Genomic DNA, 19110 nt, shown 5'->3' on the forward strand with positions numbered 1-19110 from the left:
GCTACTCTGAAAAAATTAATCTATGTAATGAAATATTATCATAATTTAAAAAAAAAAAATCGATCTACAAGTAAACTAAAGTGATCTCTCAGAGCATCTTCTTATCCTAAAGGCAAAACTAGTCACCTTTTATGCCCCTCCTGACACACTCTCAAAGTTTCGTCCCAAGGGTCTCAAATGACATACCACATAACTTTTCAAAGCTAGCTATACCAATGACTTGCTAGTCGTAGTGTTAAAAATAACCCCAAAACAACAACAGACGAGTTTTCCTCATAGCATCTTCATCAATGTACTTTATTTTTTACAACTGTAATATTAGTCTTAATGGTTTCACATGAGCAAAAGTCAACTGAAGTTTTTCATGTTTCTCACGGTCAGAGATTCCTGCTTACACATCTGTACCAGTTCAGCTGCATGAGCACTGGTAAAAAGCTCCAGTGAGCTGCTATGGTCAGATCACTATATAGACACATGAACATCAGTGTGGGCACAAGAAAGACAGAGGCACCTGGCCACAGAAGTCCAGGAACAAACACGAAGAAGTTGCCATTAAACTCACACCTAACTATGCGTGCATGGGAATCACAGAACGTTACATCAATTTAACTCTACCCACACCAGCAATTTGTATCACTTTAACTTAGTCAACATGAATGCAAAATTTGCATAAAATCTGTGTAGGGTAGAACTCCGAGTAACTGGAAGCAAAAGCAGCCACTGACTGCACAATGAGAAGGTTTCAGAGGAATCAGTAACCAGCTGAAGAAAGTCTTCAATGTGTCTATGCTTTGACATTAAAACAGCTGACAAAGAAGGAACAGTACATTTATTTTCTGTATTGCAGAGTCCTGTCCATCAAATTCTGGAAGAGTTTCTCTGCCATCAGAAAGTTATCAGGTATTTTCAGATAAAACACAAAAGTGTTAGGCAGAGAACTGGTGATGGCTGCCACAGTTTTTATATCAATAGTTAGTACATTCAAGGGACTTACCTGAGACATAGCAATACTTAACATCCCTCTTCTCTGAAGGACAGAATATGAGTATGTTAAAGCCACCATCTGCAACAGGTAGGCCTTGAGTTAAGTACAGGTACCAGAAATATTTGCCCTGATCCCTGATTAAACCTACCAATCTATGCCCAGATGTTCGAGCTGCTGTGTCAATCTGGGCCCATGGGGCTAAGGAAAGCACCACAACTGGTCTGCAGTTGTCATCGAACAGCTGTTCTGGTCAGAGCTTGTAGAAGACTGGACCACCATTTGGTATGCATGTTCTTCTGGGCTGACTCTCTGATGTCAAACATTCTATTTTGCATAAATAACTACACATTGAATGGAGAGTCTGACATCTAAGTGGGTCAGACTCAAAGTGAATGTCCTGTGTCTGACCATGAACACTGAAGTATCATTTTCACTCCTTAATACGACATTTAAACAGGGGGAAAATGCCCTCAGTAATACCTTAATACACCACTATGGGGAGGTGATTACAGCATTCTCCTGGAAAGTCAGTGTAAAATTAAGTTTACTTTGGCTTCTTGTATCCTGAGAAGGAACCATGAGAATCATCTGCACTATAAAGCTCTTGAAAATTGAATGTTTTCTTCAACATGAAAATATAGAAAATAAACTGGGAGATTGTGACTTCAGTACAGTAGTAAAACTCAAATGGAATCACATCAATGGAAAATGAGAACACATTAGGAGAAAACCAAATTATTTTGATATGAAGCTCCTTCTCACTACTTTCCAATTGTCAGTTCAGCTGCTATGCTGAAAACTCAATGGCACCTAACCTGCCCTTGAACTCCCCATGAAATTATGGCCAATTTCTGGCAGCCATGTCAAGTGACCTTCAAAGGAGCAAGAGATATAGGACATTCCTAGATAATATTCTATTCCAGGAGCAGCCAGTATGGGAGGAGCAACAAATATATATTTGGAAAAACAACTTCACAGAATCATTGGCTCTAGGAGCAAAAAAACAGAATAGAAAGCTTAAGTTGTAAGTGCAACTGAGTGTCTCTCAGCCTCTGTCTCTCTGTACACTTAGAAACAGAAGCAAACCCACCCCACTTCCCCTAAGAAAACCCCAAAACCTTCTGGGGTAACTGCAAGTAGCTTTCTAAGCAATTTATTGCCTGTCTTTTGAAAAAGCCTGTGAAATAGTCAATAAGGTTAAATCTTAAAGAAGGAAGAAAAACTCAACACACTCGCCCCTTGCATCTACATCTTATTTTTGTGTATTATTTCTTACAATTGCTTTGCATTTCCTTTTGGCTTTTCTAGCACCTATCTTGCTAGATTGTACTTTTGCACAAAAGTCATCAAAAAAAAAACCAAACTGAACTAACGCTATGTTAATAACACTATTAAAGTCATAACCACAGGGGGAAAAAGTTCCACTCCATTATAAACAACTTTAGCTCTACAGTCAAATCCCAAGCTTCTCAGCAGAAGGACTGGAAAAAGCAGTGCAGCTAAGCCGAGAGTGTTATGACACACAGGAATTCAGGTTCAAAAGGAACCATCTGGTTCATTCAGTTCACTGCAACTGCAATAGATTTTCAGTCCTGAAAGGTCAATGCCACATCCATATGTACAAACTGGAACACTTCCAATGCACTATAAGAAATAAAAACCTTTTTAAATATTAGAAGATCCTTTAAAAACATAATGATAGGTTGTCAAAGGAAATAACACACACAGAACTGCGCACATGCAAGTAGGAGAGATCCTCAGTGTCCTGCATGTCTGAAGTGACCTTTTAAGTATTTTATACTTAATTCCGAATTCTAAATAAGGCTAAAAACTATTTTTAAAAGTTATATTTCAATTATGTAAGACAATGATGACAAAATTAAAACTTAGATCTTATCCAATAACTGTCACTAGGTCTGCTAGTGTGGAGGAGGTGATAAGTACCCACTTTTAGCTCTGAATTTCTTCTCTTTTCTCTGTGTCAAATCCTCTTCTAACATTAAAAAAAAAAAAACCCAACCACCAACAAACCACCACCCAGTTTTCATCTTCTCTATTCTGCCTACAGCCACCCCACCTCTGTGTTTCCCATCTGTCTACTCCTTTCTTGCTGTTCTACAACTAAGTAACTTCCAAAAGATCTCTCTTGGCTGTGCTTGCCAGTCTTAGTTGGCCAGCCCCATCACTAGAGCAGGCTAGAAGGTTGCAAGGAACTCAGCTGCTTGGTTTCCACTGGTCCAGCAAGCGGTCTTGCTACAGCTTTCTTATCTTAACCTGTTTCTAGTTTCAGATGACAGGCTTTAGGTACACCTTTTTGGAGCATTAATGAGTATCTCCTTGTTGTCAAATAAAATTGTCCAGTACATTGTCAAATAAAAGAAAAAAAAAATCAGTACATACTTCAAATACAAATTTTAAGGAAGAATCTTCCTTAGTCTCCCCATCTTGCTCTGTTCAATATTTGATTCTATTACTGCTTCACTATTCCATCTCTTTGAGGTCTGAGGGCATTCTCCTTGCTCAGCATCTCTATCCATGCTTACAAAAACGCAGATAGACAACAAGTAGGATATAATATATTTTCAATTTAACACAGAAAGGAAAACATTTAACTACGATTATAACAATTCATGCAATTTGTCAGTTACAAACTGAGCAGTAAATAAAAGTAGCTACCACAATGGCCAATGTTTAATTTTCTGTATCCTATCTTGAATGAATCTACAACTAGGCAGGATACTTTATATTCCCAAATATTTATAAATCCCTTAACAACTAAGTTTCTATGTGTATTCTTTAAACTGACAAATTCAGTTCTAAACAGTAAATTATCAAATTCCTTTTAGCAAAGGCCAAACTGAATTACTCCAAGGAAACTAAGAACACAAAGATATTTCAGTCACTATGTTTACCTAATACATAGCAAACCTGGGAAAAAACACGGCTAGAGTCAAAGGCCGATCAAGGTGTTTCCAGGATAGATGTTGCAACACTCAGTGTTAAAGCACGTCGCTTGAAATGGAAACTAAAATCCAGAGGTAGCCACCACTGCATTTCGTTCATTGTACTAAATCACAGAAAAATTCAAGGTCACCAAGTATATAACCCCCCTGCCATGGGCAGGGAAACCCTCCACTACACCAGGTTGCTCAAAGCGTTATCCAACCCGGCCTTGAACACCTCCAGGGATGGGGCAGCCACAACTTCTCCGGGCAACCTGTTCCAGTGCCTCACCACCTTCTGAGTGAAGAACTTCTTCCTTATATCCAATCTAAATCTGCCCTCTTTCAGTTTAAAGCCATTGCCCCTTGTCCTATCACTACACACCCTTGTAAAAAATCCCTCTCCACCTTTCCTGTAGGCCCTCTTTAAGCACTGGAAGGCTTAAGAGCCTTCTCTTCTCCAGACTGAATAACCCCAACTGCCCGTCTTCATAGGAGAGGCGCTCCAGCCCTTGGATCATCCTCGTGGCCCTCCTCCGGACTTGCTCCAGCAGCTCCATGTCCTTCTTGTGTTGGGGACTCCAGAGCTGAATGCAATATTCCAGGTGGGGTCTCATGAGAGCTGAGTAGGGGGACAGATGTCTCTGCTCATTGCAGGGGGGTTCGTTTAAAGGTTCCTTCCAACCCAAACTATCGTATGATTCTTCCTCTGACCACTTTTACGTCCAGTAAGATGCACACGCTCAAAGAGAGCAACTGATATGCCTAAAAACTTAAGCCCTAGGGTGATACCAAAGACATTCACACACATTCAGTTGGCAGACATGGAAACTGCAAGCAATTTCTGCCTTTCTAGGGAGCTACCAGAAGAACAACAAGAAACCTAAAAGTGCACTGAATGCCTACTTCCAGGCAAATGAATTTCACTCCAAGTTTGAAAACAGGTATAAACTACAAGCAAATCAGTCTCACAACTGCTTTCCAGCTGCCTTGAGATGTAATCTTAATTAAGATACATTTCAATACAATAACCAGAAAGTATTCAAAGCATTAAAACAGAGCCAGTGAAAAAACTATGATACCATAGTTAACCACAAAGTACCCAATCAATGAGTTTCTTTTATACTTATACACAAAATTAATTAAATAGCCTTGACTTTTATTAGAAAAGGTAAAAACAAAGCAAAACTTCATACTGCTACATTGTCATTGAAATCCAGACTTTCATGAGGGCTGGTTTGACCTTGGAAAAACTCAAACTAATTTCATCTGAGCACATTAGTAACAAATAGATCATTTCTCCATGTTTCCTGGGACCTCTCACAAAGCATGTCTTTACACATCCTTTTCTTCTTTAATCCAAGTATTTCCATCTTCATCCCTTTCAAAGTTAAGTGACATGCAGCACCACTGCTCTGTTCAATGAACTGAAAATATTCTGACTGAAAGTTGCATATCTAAGTACCCAATGAGCTGGTAACACACAGAGGCAAACAAGAGTGGTGGTAAATGGGGCTAAATCCGGCTGGAGGCCGGTCACCAGTGGGGTTCCCCAGGGCTCAGTGCTGGGTCCAGTTCTGTTTAACATCTTTATCAATGACCTGGATGAGGGGATTGAATGTACCCTCAGTAAATTTGCGGACCACAACAAGCTGGGAGGCTGTGTCGATCCGCTCGAGGGTAGGGAGGCCCTTCAGAGGGATTTGAACAGACTGGATCGTTGGGCTGAGGCCAATGGCATGAGCTTTAATAAGGCCAAGTGCAGAGTCCTTCACTTGGGGTATAAAACCCCAAGCATCGCTATAGGCTCGGGGAAGAGTGGCTGGAGAGCTGCCTGACGGAGAAGGACCTGGGGGTGTTGGTTGACTACCGGCTTGATAGGAGCCAGCAGTGTGCCCAGGTGGCCAAAAAGGCCAATGGGATACTGGCGTGTATCAAGAATAGTGTAACCAGCAGGAACAGGGAAGTGATCCTGCCCCTGTACTCGGCACTGGTGAGGCCGCACCTGGAATATTGTGTCCAGTTTTGGGCCCCTCGCTTTAAGAGAGATATTGAGCTCCTGGAGCGAGTCCAAAGAAGGGCGACTAAACTGGTCAAGGGGCTGGAAAATAAAACTTATGAGGAGCGGCTGAGGGAGTTGGGGCTGTTTAGCCTGGAGAAGAGGAGGCTGAGGGGAGACCTGATTACGGCCTATAAATACTTGAGAAAAGATGGTGGGGAGGTAGGGGAAGGACTCTTTACATTAGTGATGGGTGATAGAACAAGAGGAAATGGGCATAAGCTTAGTCAGGGGAGATTCAGGTTGGATGTTAGGAAGTATTTCTTCTCTGAAAGGATTGTCAGCCACTGGAATAGGCTGCCCAGGGAGGTGGTTGAGTCCCCATCCCTGGATGTGTTTAAGAATAGGGTGGATGATCTACTTGAGGATATGGTTTAATGGGGATTAGGGATGGTTGGACTTGATGATCTCTAGGGTCTTTTCCAACCTAGAAATCTATGAATCTATAAATCTAAATCTATGAAAAGAAGAAGAAAGCATATTTGCTTTAAACAAAAAATTTCAGGGCACCAAAAGGAAATACATTGTAAAGTTCATCCCTCCAAGAAAGATCTTAACCTCAATAAGCAAAGACTGTTACCAAATATTCTATTTGTTCATCTCTGCAGCTACACTGTGAGAGAACACCTAGTTTTTTTTAAACAACGAAACCGCCTGTTCAATTTATTATATGGTATAAATATTAATAGCCTTGAGCATATGGATTCTCAAGATTAATGATATAAGCTCCATAATTCTCTGGTTACATTATTAAAATTTGAGTTACCCAGCTCCTTATGGCTACAGGAAACATCTAATCAGCTAATCAAAGATAAATCAAAACAGATAACTGGATGTAAAATCATTAATCTTACCTGACAGGCAGATGTATGTTAAATATTCACCCTGACCCCCAGTAGCTAGGAAAGGAATCTTTTTTTTTGTTCTTCTTTTCACTTGGACGGCTCCCAGCATCCTTTCATCATGTGGGGCAAAAATTTCTTTGCTGATTGCAGATTTGGCATTCATTGTAGATCACAGATATAGCAGATTGCTGCTCTCTAAAAATGAAATAATAAATAAAAAAAATTAGAAACTCCTAAGTTATGTGAAAGTCCAGCTAACTTACACAGGTATTCGCAGCTCTGACCTTCAAATAAAGTTTGTAATGATTCAAAGAATTCAGAAGAGAATTTCAAGCACTTAGAGGCAAAATTTTTGAAGTATTTAAGAGTCTTCACTTAAGTTGTTCTCCACGCTTCTTAAATTCTTTTAAACTAGCTTAGCTTATTTTGAGCAGAAGCTGTCCTCACTAGCACTTCAGTATGATGCAAAATCCTTCAGAGGGACACCCTGTAACTTCATGCTGCATAAAAGCTTCATTAATTCCCTCCCTGGTAGCTTGAGGGAAGCTCCCCTGTCCCACATACACAAGGACAGCACTTGCATGGGCACAGGGAAGGAACGCTCCGGTTGAGTTCATCAGCATCCACTCTGAGCTTCGTTGTGCTGGCAGACAAGTCACATTCACGGAACATAGAGTAAGCTTCAGGCTCCTTAAGACTGTTCCTTCATGAGCACTGCTGTTGGCGACAGTACTTGATTAAGCAGCTCCTGCATCTCTGGCAGCTTTAGCACCTCATCCCCCCCAACTCCTCTTTAATTACCAACTGGGCAACTGCACAGAAATTGTGTCAGAGACCCCTCTTTTCTGCTAAGTAACTTTGACCCAGGTCAGTTCCTCAACGTGTTTCATAAGAAAACAGCACAGGCAACTCAGGAGAGACATTTGGAGAGAGGAAAAAAACAAAACAAAACAAAACAAAACAACAACAACAAAAAAAAAACAAAACAAACCACCCAAAAAAAAAAAGCGCCAATACAGAGAACAGGGAGGGAGAAGGAAGGAAGCTGCTTGTTCAGGTGTGTCCAGCAAAAGAAAGGTTGATCTGACCACAGCTTACAGAGGAGCCCAAGTAAAGGAGAGAGAATTCGGTTACAGAGGGGATATTAGCAGGCTCTTTATCTGGACAGCACCACAATCATAACTCCAATAAGTTGTGCACTGAAATCTGTTAGTAAGTATATAGGTCCGAATGACAGAGACTGCTGAATGCCTGTTTAATTGTTCAAATACAATGACGCTCCAATACATACACATTAAACTCCACATCTCCATGTTATTAAGACTTTCAAGCCCACAGATCTTTTTTGAAATCCTTAGCTTTCATAGTATGAGTAAGATTATCTTCGGGTCACAACTACTGAAGCCAAAAATTCTGCCTGTGGGATCATTTGATATTTGCCACAATTTAACTATTAGAAAACACAGATAAATTCCAGTCAAATTAGAGTACGAAGCCAAAAGAGTCATGAGTCCATTATTTTAGTGTGCTCACTATCAGCAAAGTAATTGTCTTAACACTTTCAGTCTCAGCATTTTGCTGGCACTTATTTATGATATTCCTTTATCTAAAAAAAAAAAAAAAAAGCAGCTGTATTCATGGAGGTATGAGAGCACACCACACAAATTAATCCAAATCAAATTCACCATTTATTTATTTTGGGATGCAAATAGAATCCTTTGCCAAATCTGGAATAGCATACCTCAGTTAATCAACCGAGAGGTGTGCAAATTCTGAAAAGTTTTCGCCTTAAGGTTTTCACCTGCACCTTCACAAAAATCAATTGGATTTTAAAAACGGCTCCATCAAAGGAAAAATCCAGATCAATTTCAAAGGAAGAAAGAATGCACAGCTCCTGAAAAGATGTTATTTCATAGGTCCTGCCATGTAAGTTACCTATCATTTAACAATAAATGTATCAACTTGGAAAAAGAATCCAAAAGAATAAATTTACCTGCTAGTTACTTAGAAAAGGTTGTTTTCACATTCGTGTTCATCATACCACAATCTTCTCCTCTTCTGTGTTATGAAAGTATTTGCAGTATATCCATACCAGCATGTGAACTGCTGGCAGCTTATTACTAGGTTTTGTTTCAGCTGTTTTTTGTGTTTTGGGGTTTTTTTGTGGTTGTTTTTTTTTTTTTTTTGTGTAGTTGGTTGGGTTTTTTTTTAAATTCAAGGCTACTGTCAATGACTATGGGTTTAATCACACAGACCTCCTTCTGACTGTGATAAAGACTGTCAATCTTTACAAAAGTAACTTCAGTCTCAGACGTTCAAATGTTCAAAGAACTTTCAATAAATAGTTTATTAGGAAAACACCTGCTGTCAAGTAAAAATATACTTGAGTCACAGCCAACTGAAAAAGTTTTCTCCAGCTTGCAACGATCTGATGCTGTTAATTCTGAAACTGAGTTGTTGAACAGATGTTCTCAGATGTTTTCTTAAGGTTCACACACTGCAAAATAAAGTGTGATTTCAAAGATATACTCAGTGATGTAAAGGCTTCCTGGATTAAGAGAGGATATAAATTTTCCCTGTCTGCATTTGGTTATAGCAGAAATGGTTATTGGTTTACAGCTTCAAAACTTTCATACAGTACTTAAAGATTTACTTTAAGGTTATCACAAGCAATAGGTCTCACTGTATATAACTGCATTTGATAAGGCTCTGCTGAACAGGAGGCAAGCCAAACAGACAAGAGAAATTATCCAAATCCTATTTCATAGATTTCCCAAATCAATTTGTTTCATACGTGCACTGCAGCTCACAGCACGAAACTAGAATGCCTGCTACACAGACAACAACTCAAAATAAACGCAAAACCTAGGAGATTTAATTAACGTATCTCTCTCTGTATACACGTTTGTCTCTTAATGAAAGTGCTTTTAGCACAAACACCACACAATTCCAACTTTAAATAAAGCCTAGCTCAACACACTATCCCAAAACAGATTAAGTCTCCTGTTTCAGTAGAGAAACAGAAGACATGAGATAGAGCAATCAAATATTGCAATTTATTGCTGCATGCTGTTATTTGCTTTGTGATTACGTTGGTTGTATAGATATCCTCCAGAAGTTGTACACAAACAGATGCTGCAGACAACAAATGTGGCAACTGGAACCTCCAAAAAAAGCATGTACTCGCTGCCTAGGAGGTTCTGATCCTTCTGTTCTCAATATTTGGTTTACAATAGCCTCAGATGCCAGAATTAACCAACTAATCTAATGCAGTGTTACTTGATATGGTTGCTTAATCTAATGTGGAAATCGACACTGGCACAAAACACAAAAGCCTATTTATTTAAAAAGGAGAACAACTAACTATGCCTGTGTGCAAACAGACTTCTGAGATTGAGCTGTCACTATAGTTTGGATGAAGTTGTTTTTCATAGGTCAAAAAAATCAGCAGCTGGGTTTAAATAAGCTGCCTTCTCCATATTGACTGGTAGATCTAGGGGAGTTGGACTCGATGATCCTTATGGGTCCCTTTCAAACTGAGATATTCTATGATTCTGTGAAAAGCAAAGATTACATTCATGTTTTAAGTAAAACATTCCAGCACTCTTCTTTTTCAAAAGTGGGCTTAATGGAATCTTTTTATTAGTCTTACTAAAAATATGCAAGACTTGCTCAAGGAACGTGAATAAGTCCGAATTTTTCCCCATTCTCCAACAAACACATCTCTCTTCAATGGAAAAAAAAAAAAAAAAAAGATGCTGGCAGTACAGGCAAAATACATGCAGTACATGCGGATTTCTTTACAGAGTAATGTTTGTTCTTGGCACACGTTCCAGGATGAATCCACACCATCAATAGTTTCCGTTCATGGCCCATGTGGACTCATACACTTTGGAATGCAGTTTCCCCCATGCTCAGATATAATATGCCTTAAAAGTTGAAACTTTTACTGGAGGATCTCTGAGCACTCTGAGACAGTGCATTACTGTTCACAACATTTGCCCGTCTGTGGCAAGGAGGATTTAAACATTTCAGTAAATGTAAGACTCTTTAAAAAGAGCGCGCATTTCCTGCCTCACATGCTTTCTTTGCTCCATGTACTTAATTCTGCTCAAATTACTATAATGCTGCTTTTGGCTGAACAAAGAAAATTCCATTTTCCTCCTGCAGATTTTCACTCCAGCCATCACAATGTTATGGGAGAGGATGCCAACATTTACACTGTGCCCCCAGCACTCAGAAACGCCCAAGAGGAAAGATTCCTGTGCAGATTTGAACTACTGCCTGTAACACACTGCCTGTTTGCATCTCCTTAGATCTTTCTCTGCTGCAATTCTTCTCCGTGGTATTTCTATCACTAAAATCCCCTTCTAGGAACAGCTGACTGTTCCTCTCTATATGTGTGAGGGGACGAGGATTAAAGGTAATTTCTAAAAAAGACATTAAATAAAACCAAGATACTTAAGCTGATACCTTCACAGATCCCACACGTTCAGTAAAAAAAAAAAAAACAACTTGGGGCCGTTTTCTGGTCAGCCAGAGTCTCAGACTGTTTTCAGGCAGCCAGCCAGCAAGCAGCTGACTTATCTTTAAATCCACATGTTTTATAGGACCATGAATGTAAGTGGAAAAAAGGAGATTTACAGTATCTTTGTTGAGGTATTGGTACACAGAGGAACAGAGGAACTGGGGAAACTAATTCTCAGCATGTAAATTTAAATAGTAGCAAATTGGCAAGGAGAAATGAAATAAGAAGCAAGAGAAGGAAGAGCAAGTGATGTTTTCCAAAAAAAAAGAAAAAAATGTTCAGTATGTTAAGTCTTGCTGTTTCAAGGATCTTTAGTTTAATCACAAACAGGGATGGGCTCACAGGACAGGCTAACCACTGAAATGCTGCCTGCAACGGGAAATCATCTGAGCAACCAACTACACTGGGATGCACTGGTAGTTCCAGCAAGCACTCAAATCCACTTTTAGTAAAGCCACAATCCTGGCAGAGGACATCTACTTTAGGAAATCATTGCAAGACACCATTATTAAAAGTCTGGCTTCTACTATTGTGATAATTGTCTGGCATTTTCTTGTTGGAAGTGTTGAAACTACATATTTGATCAATCACCATTAATTCATCAAATTCTGTATTTGTTGTCATCTCAAACAAACAGCTAGTACAACTCTGGAGAAGTACAAAATCATTCCTAAACCAAGGCAAATAATTTCTAAATCCTTAAAAAGCAAATATTAGAACATACAATTTCTAAAGTTGGTTTGCAATAGATTTATTAAGCTTAATTCTATCCTAAAGAATAACATGAAGATTAATTAGCTCTGCAAGCAAGGATTAAATCAGTAGATCAACCTTACTCTAAAACAGTCACGGTAAAAGTCTTTAAAAGGTTGAACACAACAAGAAAATCAGAATATCTTCTGTCATCCTTCTATTTGCAAAATCTAACTTTACTTGACAGATTTTTATTTAAATGAGGACAGCAGTGGTAGCCACTGTACAGGCCAGAAAAATTCTACATCTTACTAACATGCATTAATGGCTTTTTAAAAGCATTTATTGGGAAAAAAAAAAAACAACACTCTCCAGAGTTATTTGTAGGCAGTCCCACTTGCAGTTCAAATAAGCTTTCAATGATGACTAGTTCATTTGAACAAAATATTAATCTAAAATATGAAAGTTACAAAATTGTAAACTGCATTTGTGGCAATTTAGAACAGAAACAAGAAATGTGTTTTTACTTACATATATAACTACAAAGTAAACTTCCTGCCTGATCAAGCTGAACTGGACATAAGCAAACTTCAGAGAGCAGTGGCTCCTAAATCTGAAATTCTAAAATTTGAGTCTTTCTTGAAGTGAAGTGACTTTTTTCTTTAAGTGGAGCTTACAGAGGCTTTATATTCTAGCACACCTGATCCAAGACCAATGTTTGGCAGAATGTACTCTAAGTTGGAAATACAAACCCTCTTACTTTTGTTTTTAACCAAGCTATGGTTTGGTTTAATAGTGTTCCAGCATTGTTTACTGACCCCTTAAAGTAAACTGGTTTGAATGATCTATGAATCTCTCAAAAGACTCCCAGAATAAGTGGAATAGAAATCATAATTTGTAGCCTGAGAACATCTGATGTTTTAGTCAAGGAAAAAAAAAAAAAAGAGGGGTGAAGTGCACAGTAGTAATATATTCAAGTTAAATAGAAGCAGTAAGCGCCTAAATATTGATGTTCAACATGTTTCTTCATCTGAGGCAGCCTGATGCTTTGAGCAATTCCTACAACCTTTCAATCCAAAGGAAGGTGATTTGAGCTCTGTGCAAGTTGTATGGACCTATGGATCTAAAGAGATCAAATGCATCAAGAGCTCTGAAGGGAATATGTACTTATAAAGAAGTGATAAAAAAAGAGATGCAGAACAGAAGGATACCTTGGAGTTTACATCATCCAGTGCCTCAATCTGGCAGACCATAACACAATCCTCTTGAAAAATTAATAAAATTCAATCTAGAAATCTTTTTTTACCTCTCTCCATCACCTCAAAAAAACACTCAAACATCTACTTACAATGAGATTATCAGGGACATCACAGAAATCCCAGAAGTGGGTAAACTGGAACCAGTCTAACTTTCATGTAGAAGACAGAGCAGCTGTTTTCATTCCTGGACTCTCAGAGAGGCGTCCATGCAGCATCACGGTAACCAATACCCTTGCTTCCCCAAGCCAGATGGTAATCAAAGCAGAAGACACAAAAACAGTTGGTTCTTCTGAGACACTGTGCCCCCAAGCAGTACAGAAAATTAACTAGGAGGCAGTACAAGAAGGCACCAAAGAGGAGTATTGATGAATGGGTTACTGTATATTCCAGGTTAAAATTTTTTTCCTGTTCTGACAAGAACACAGCAATTCCAGATCTAGCAGCTAATGTCCTAGTAAACAATATGGTGGGTCTCAGCTAAACTTTGCTCACAAGAGGATGTTAATTCTGAAGTGAATAGAGAAATTCAACTGAAATATAAGACGCATAACACTTCTGTACTGGAATTCTGTGTGTGAATGGCTGCAGACAGCTAGGAGCAGGTTGCTTTGAAGAGGCATGCAAGAAAACAATCATACATTCAAGAACTGCAAAATTTAAAATTAATTGTTGCTTATGTTTCCATAGCATTTTGGATCAAGACTATACTCATAAGAAGTTAATAAAATAATAATGCAAGAATCAGTGGACATTGTGGACGTTCATTCTTCAAGCATTTTCTTAACAGTTAAGAGCAGCAGTGTACCCTAACCGTACTTTCCCCTAGACCCCATATGGACAGCTGGGGGTGCTTCTGGGAGATGCTCCAGGGAGGGAAAGGCACCTCAGTAAAAGGTGGTATCGCCCTGTCAGAGCCTCTCTGAGTGAAGAGCAACAGCTGAGGATCCACTTAGAGAGGTTCTCATTAGAAAAGTCCCAAAATCTGAAAGTTGCTATTGTTTGAGAATGTATGACTTTGAAAATAACGACGGACAACGCCACATTAAGTGGCACCATCCAAACAACAAAACCGTTTACCGAAAAGCAACGGAGAACGGCTTGAGAAGACTGCCACTGGAGTCATCTTTTTGAAAGAGCAATGTTTTGAATCTCACAGAGATTCACAGAGAAACTCAGGAAGTAGTAGATGCTATAACAAAGCCTCAGAGTCTGCATTTGCGGAAAGCTGTATTTACTATTTCAGGACACTGGGACGTAGTAACAGAAGTATAAGAACTACTACTTCTACATAGCAACATTGAAATCATAGTCTTAAGAAGTTAGCTTAATTCTTATGACCTTTAGATGCTAAGACTAGTTATTACATCCACCCTTAGACTTATTTGCAGGCTGAACTATCACAGTTTCTTCTGTCCTTCCTCACAGATTTCTTGTTCCAGACACCCGACCTCTCTAAACTCTTTCCCATCGGCCTGCATGTTTCTTGAAATGCAGTCCTCAAATCTGGACTCATAGCTTCATTTATGACACCATAGCCAACTGGAAGAACTACTTAGTCGGTCACTGGAAGAGGTTCCCCAGGGAAGGGGTCACAGCACCAAGCCTGTCAAAGTTCAAGAAGCATCTGGACAACACTCTTAGTCATATGGTTTAGTTTTAGGTAGTCCTGCAAGGAGCAGGGAGTTGGACTTGGTGATCCTCATAGGTCCCTTCCAACTCAAGATATTCTATGACACTTCACAGACCTTACAGCAGACACTCCTGTTCATACAGCTACTTCTATACACAGATTTTTTCCAACTGGTCACCAAAAGACAAGAGTTTCAGTTCAACATCTACCATGTTCTTCAGGGTTGGTTTTTTTTTGAGAAAAAGAAATTTGACATCTGAGTAACTAATTATTCCCACTTAACAGGAAATTTTTGTACTTGCTCCTTTCAAGTTATTTCTCCAATACTGTAAGATCATTTTAAATTCCAATCCTGTCTTTCAACACTTGCAGGTCTCTAGATTGAAATCCACCGTAAGTAATGAAGTACATTGTGTGCCACCACTACAGTCAGTTAAAATTGTTTGTGACCTAACACAGTCTCCCTTCGCTCCTCAATTAGAACTAGAAAGATACCAACTCCTTGGAATACTACACTTCTGCAATCATTTTTGTTTTCCTACATCTTATGCTACTTCCACATAATTTCCTTAGTTCACTCATGACTAACAACACATGAGACAGTAGCAAAGGCACCACTGAAGTTAAGATATACTTGCCAGTTCCAATTTATTCACATGGCCTAATACTTTATCACAGAAACAAGTCAAATGGTTTGAATTTTTTTTTTTTTTGAGTTCTCTCTACAGTCACCCTCTAGTTCCTTAAAAATAGGGTTTGTTCCATTGTTTGTCTAATATTTTGGCAAAGAAAAATCATTAAAAAAATGAAATTAAAGAATCTTGGTGAGCAGGAGCAGCCCACATTCCACAGGGAAAGGGGAACTGGTTTGAAGGACTGCTGTTTGGAGCATGCATATTTTCTTTCAGCAGATTGTGTTGTTTCACATTTCATTTATGCCCACCTTGTGCATTTGTGCTGGCAGAAATGACTGAGTTCCCTGTGCAGTTTTCTTTCTTATGACAGCACAAGTGTTTATGTGGTAGTGCAGTGAACCAGACAAGAGAATTAAACCAGGTTTAACCCTTTTAAAAAGAAGAAAAGTAGTTTTGGTTTTACTCAGATCAGCTCCCTGACTTAGTTCACGACACCGCTGTGTGTCAGCAAATGGGAAGAGCGAGCAGGGGTAAGATTAGGGCTGCTTTATGCACAAGCAGTATTAGTTTGAAACTGCAGTTTAAAGATAGAACCTGAAACGTCAAGAGCTTTTATCAAATAGTAAAATTGTCTGACTGAAGACATGGCACGGAGCCAACCTAGACAAAATTTTTCTAAATCAAAACTTGCAACAAAGAAACAAACAATAAGTAGTGGTAAAACAGAGGAGTTCAAATGGGGCTTCTACTTGATAAGGACAAATATGTCTGAGGAGCAAATTTCTTGGTATACTGACTCCATTATTTGTTGGGTTAAACAGAGGCATAGCAAAAAGGCAGGCCAGGAATTAAGTTCTTTTAAGAATGTAGTATGATTTCTGCACTAAATCAGATCCTGCTGCATACAGGAACATACAAAAATATCATGCAATGCTATTACTGCAGTACATCCTACATAACTAGAACACACTAAATCACAGCAACAAGTCTGGCAAGACATCTCATCAGGACACTGATTTTGACTTACTAGCATGAACAATCACAGCTGTTCAAGGAGGACAAACTCTGCAAGTACTAAGTACTGAACACTGAAAAATCCCATGTTAAATGGATTCATAACTCAGTGTATAGGTTGGCTGAAAGATAGGATATTACTACAGTATTAGTTGAAGGTGTTTTAAAGAAAAACAACCTGTTTAAGCTAACAGCACATAGTACTCTTGCCACTGGCTCACTCCAACTAGTGTACCTCAGTACATTCTTAAATCACGTTTTTCAACTCCTCACAGTTCCATTTCCATTCCTCCTCACATAATTGGTATTGGTGCAAACTGCAAATCTCTGCACAATTCAGTCATCTATTAAATGGAACATTCCAAAAGAGAAGCAAGGAACAAAATCAAGTGTCTCTGGCTGAAGATTTCAAATTTTCTCAAATGCAACCTGCAACACCCATATCTGGGGAAAAAAAAAAAAGGGAAGTAAACTCTTTATGCTCCTTTATATTACTTTAATGCTGGGGAAGAGTACAAAAGCAGAGTAATACAATGAGATAAGACACAACATCAAGGGATTAAAGCGTTCTACTTCATCCATCCAAGGTGAATCAACTTTCTCTGGTAAGCATAAACATTTTTTTTTCCCAATCACTCCAAACACCGAGCAAAACCACTTCCTAGCAAAACACATAATGCTTTTAAAAATGGAATATATTAGGTTCTGAGGATATCAGAATCTCTGTAAAGAGCACAGAGACCTCTGCAAAGTATTACATCAACATTTTACTTGAGGAGAAAACAAGAACTGTGTAAAAGTAATAAGCCATCTGTTGACAGTGTCCTGGTATTTTCTAGCAGTTAACCAAATACAGTTTCCTTTCTGGCAAATAACACAAGCTGAACACATTTCTGACGTGCTGCATACTTCTTCCCAGGAATTCTCCAACACTAAGCATCATCACCCATTTCAAAACAGGTGAGCCCAATAAAGCTTGCAAACTGCAAAAAGTTCTTCAAATGGAAGAAATTATGAAAAACTAGTCTGCTCCAGTGTTTTGCTCAAAGGATGTTATAATCTCAGGAATTATTAAAAATGCCATCCATGGCTTTTATCCCCTCACTATGTTCGATTGCTTAGCTCTGCACTCATGCCAGAATTCAAGGGAAAAAAAACAAAACAAAACAACAAATAAAACACACCAAACAACACTGCAAAAAGACTGCATGTTGGAAGACTTTTTTTTTTTTTAATAAATGAATGGCTTGTTGTTTAGTCTCACAGAAATCTGAGAAAAGCTAGAAGAGAAATTACTGGCTTGTTCCTCTCCTTTGACACTTTCATAGTAATTTGCAATCAGTGATCAGCGGTAGAAGCATTGTAATTTAACAACTAGGAAATTCCCCTTAAATATGGAGGCAGTGAGGAGAAATCATCTTGTCAAGTGATAGCCTGTTGGGAACAAGATATTCTTCTCTTAAAGAAGAGAAGACACCGCCTCCCCCTCTGTACTCCTTTCAGGGACCAAGTAGTGACTTCTTGAGGATGTGAAAGCTTTCATCAGGTTTATGAATCTGGACAAACCAGTAAATTTTAGATTTAAATCTCTTACAGATCAGTGTGGTATTAATCCATGAATGGGATACCTGTAAAACACATAGTAACATTCACAGTTCTACAGTAAATTCTGAGATCATCAGTGTAACAGCACAGTGAGGGATGAAAGAGTGGAACCTACACAGCCAAAACAAACAAAAAACATCCTTCTCTAGTTCTTTGTTATGTGTTTTTACATTTTCCCAAAAGAGAGAGAGAGAGAATAGAATACCTTTCTCTTCATGTTTTCACTTGAAGTAATTATGTATGTTTTGCATGCCTGAACTGAGGCAATACAACTTGGAGGCATGAGATGGTGGACAAAACAGTGGCGTCTAAGCTTGTATAAGAACATCTTATCCAAGGGTGGGGTGGGGAACAAGACAGGACGACCAACATAAATTCATTAAATGAATGTTGCAGGGTTTTTAAGAGTGATTCTATGCTTTCTGGACACAGTTTACTTTTATAGCCCTTAGGCATTTACCTATTTCATGTGTCAAAGTAGGAGGGCTGTTTAAAAAGAAAACAAACAAAACATACAATGCGCATTTTTCATTAGACTGATCCCAGAAGATACCAACTAAATCAGTGTATCAGATATCCTTCCAATCTTAATCTCACTTGCAACTTTACCATGAATAATTTACATTGTCTCTAAACAGCGGGCACAGCTATGGACCCCAAAATAACATCATCTCTCAATATATATTCACAAGTTTACACAAAGATAATCATAGCACCAAAAGCACACCGAATTTAGAAATATACATTTTCAAATGGAATAAGAATTTCAATCTCCCTCCTATTAATTCAGAAGTATAATAACTGACGTCCACAGCAACAAATCCTCTGTAATGATTCTGTGTCAAATTCAACTTAATACATCCCACATCTAGCGCTGAGCTGTAAACATTGATATTACAAACAAATGACATCTCC

General features: G+C 38.7%; 1 protein-coding gene across 3 annotated transcripts in view; it reads right to left on the minus strand.

Moving 5' to 3' along the window:
* STXBP6 (syntaxin binding protein 6) overlaps window positions 1-6994 on the minus strand; it is an 86414-nt gene extending 79420 nt beyond the window's left edge. For all 3 annotated transcript variants that reach the window (XM_086613785.1, XM_086613784.1, XM_086613783.1), the window contains exon 1: window positions 6841-6994. In XM_086613785.1, coding sequence (XP_086469911.1) covers window positions 6841-6994 — 154 coding nt within the window. The remainder of the gene's footprint in view (window positions 1-6840) is intronic.
* Between the last annotated feature and the right edge of the window lie 12116 nt (window positions 6995-19110).

This window comes from Tauraco erythrolophus, chromosome 6, assembly GCF_009769465.1.
Source record: "Tauraco erythrolophus isolate bTauEry1 chromosome 6, bTauEry1.pri, whole genome shotgun sequence".
NCBI classification, from domain to species: Eukaryota; Metazoa; Chordata; class Aves; order Musophagiformes; family Musophagidae; genus Tauraco; species Tauraco erythrolophus.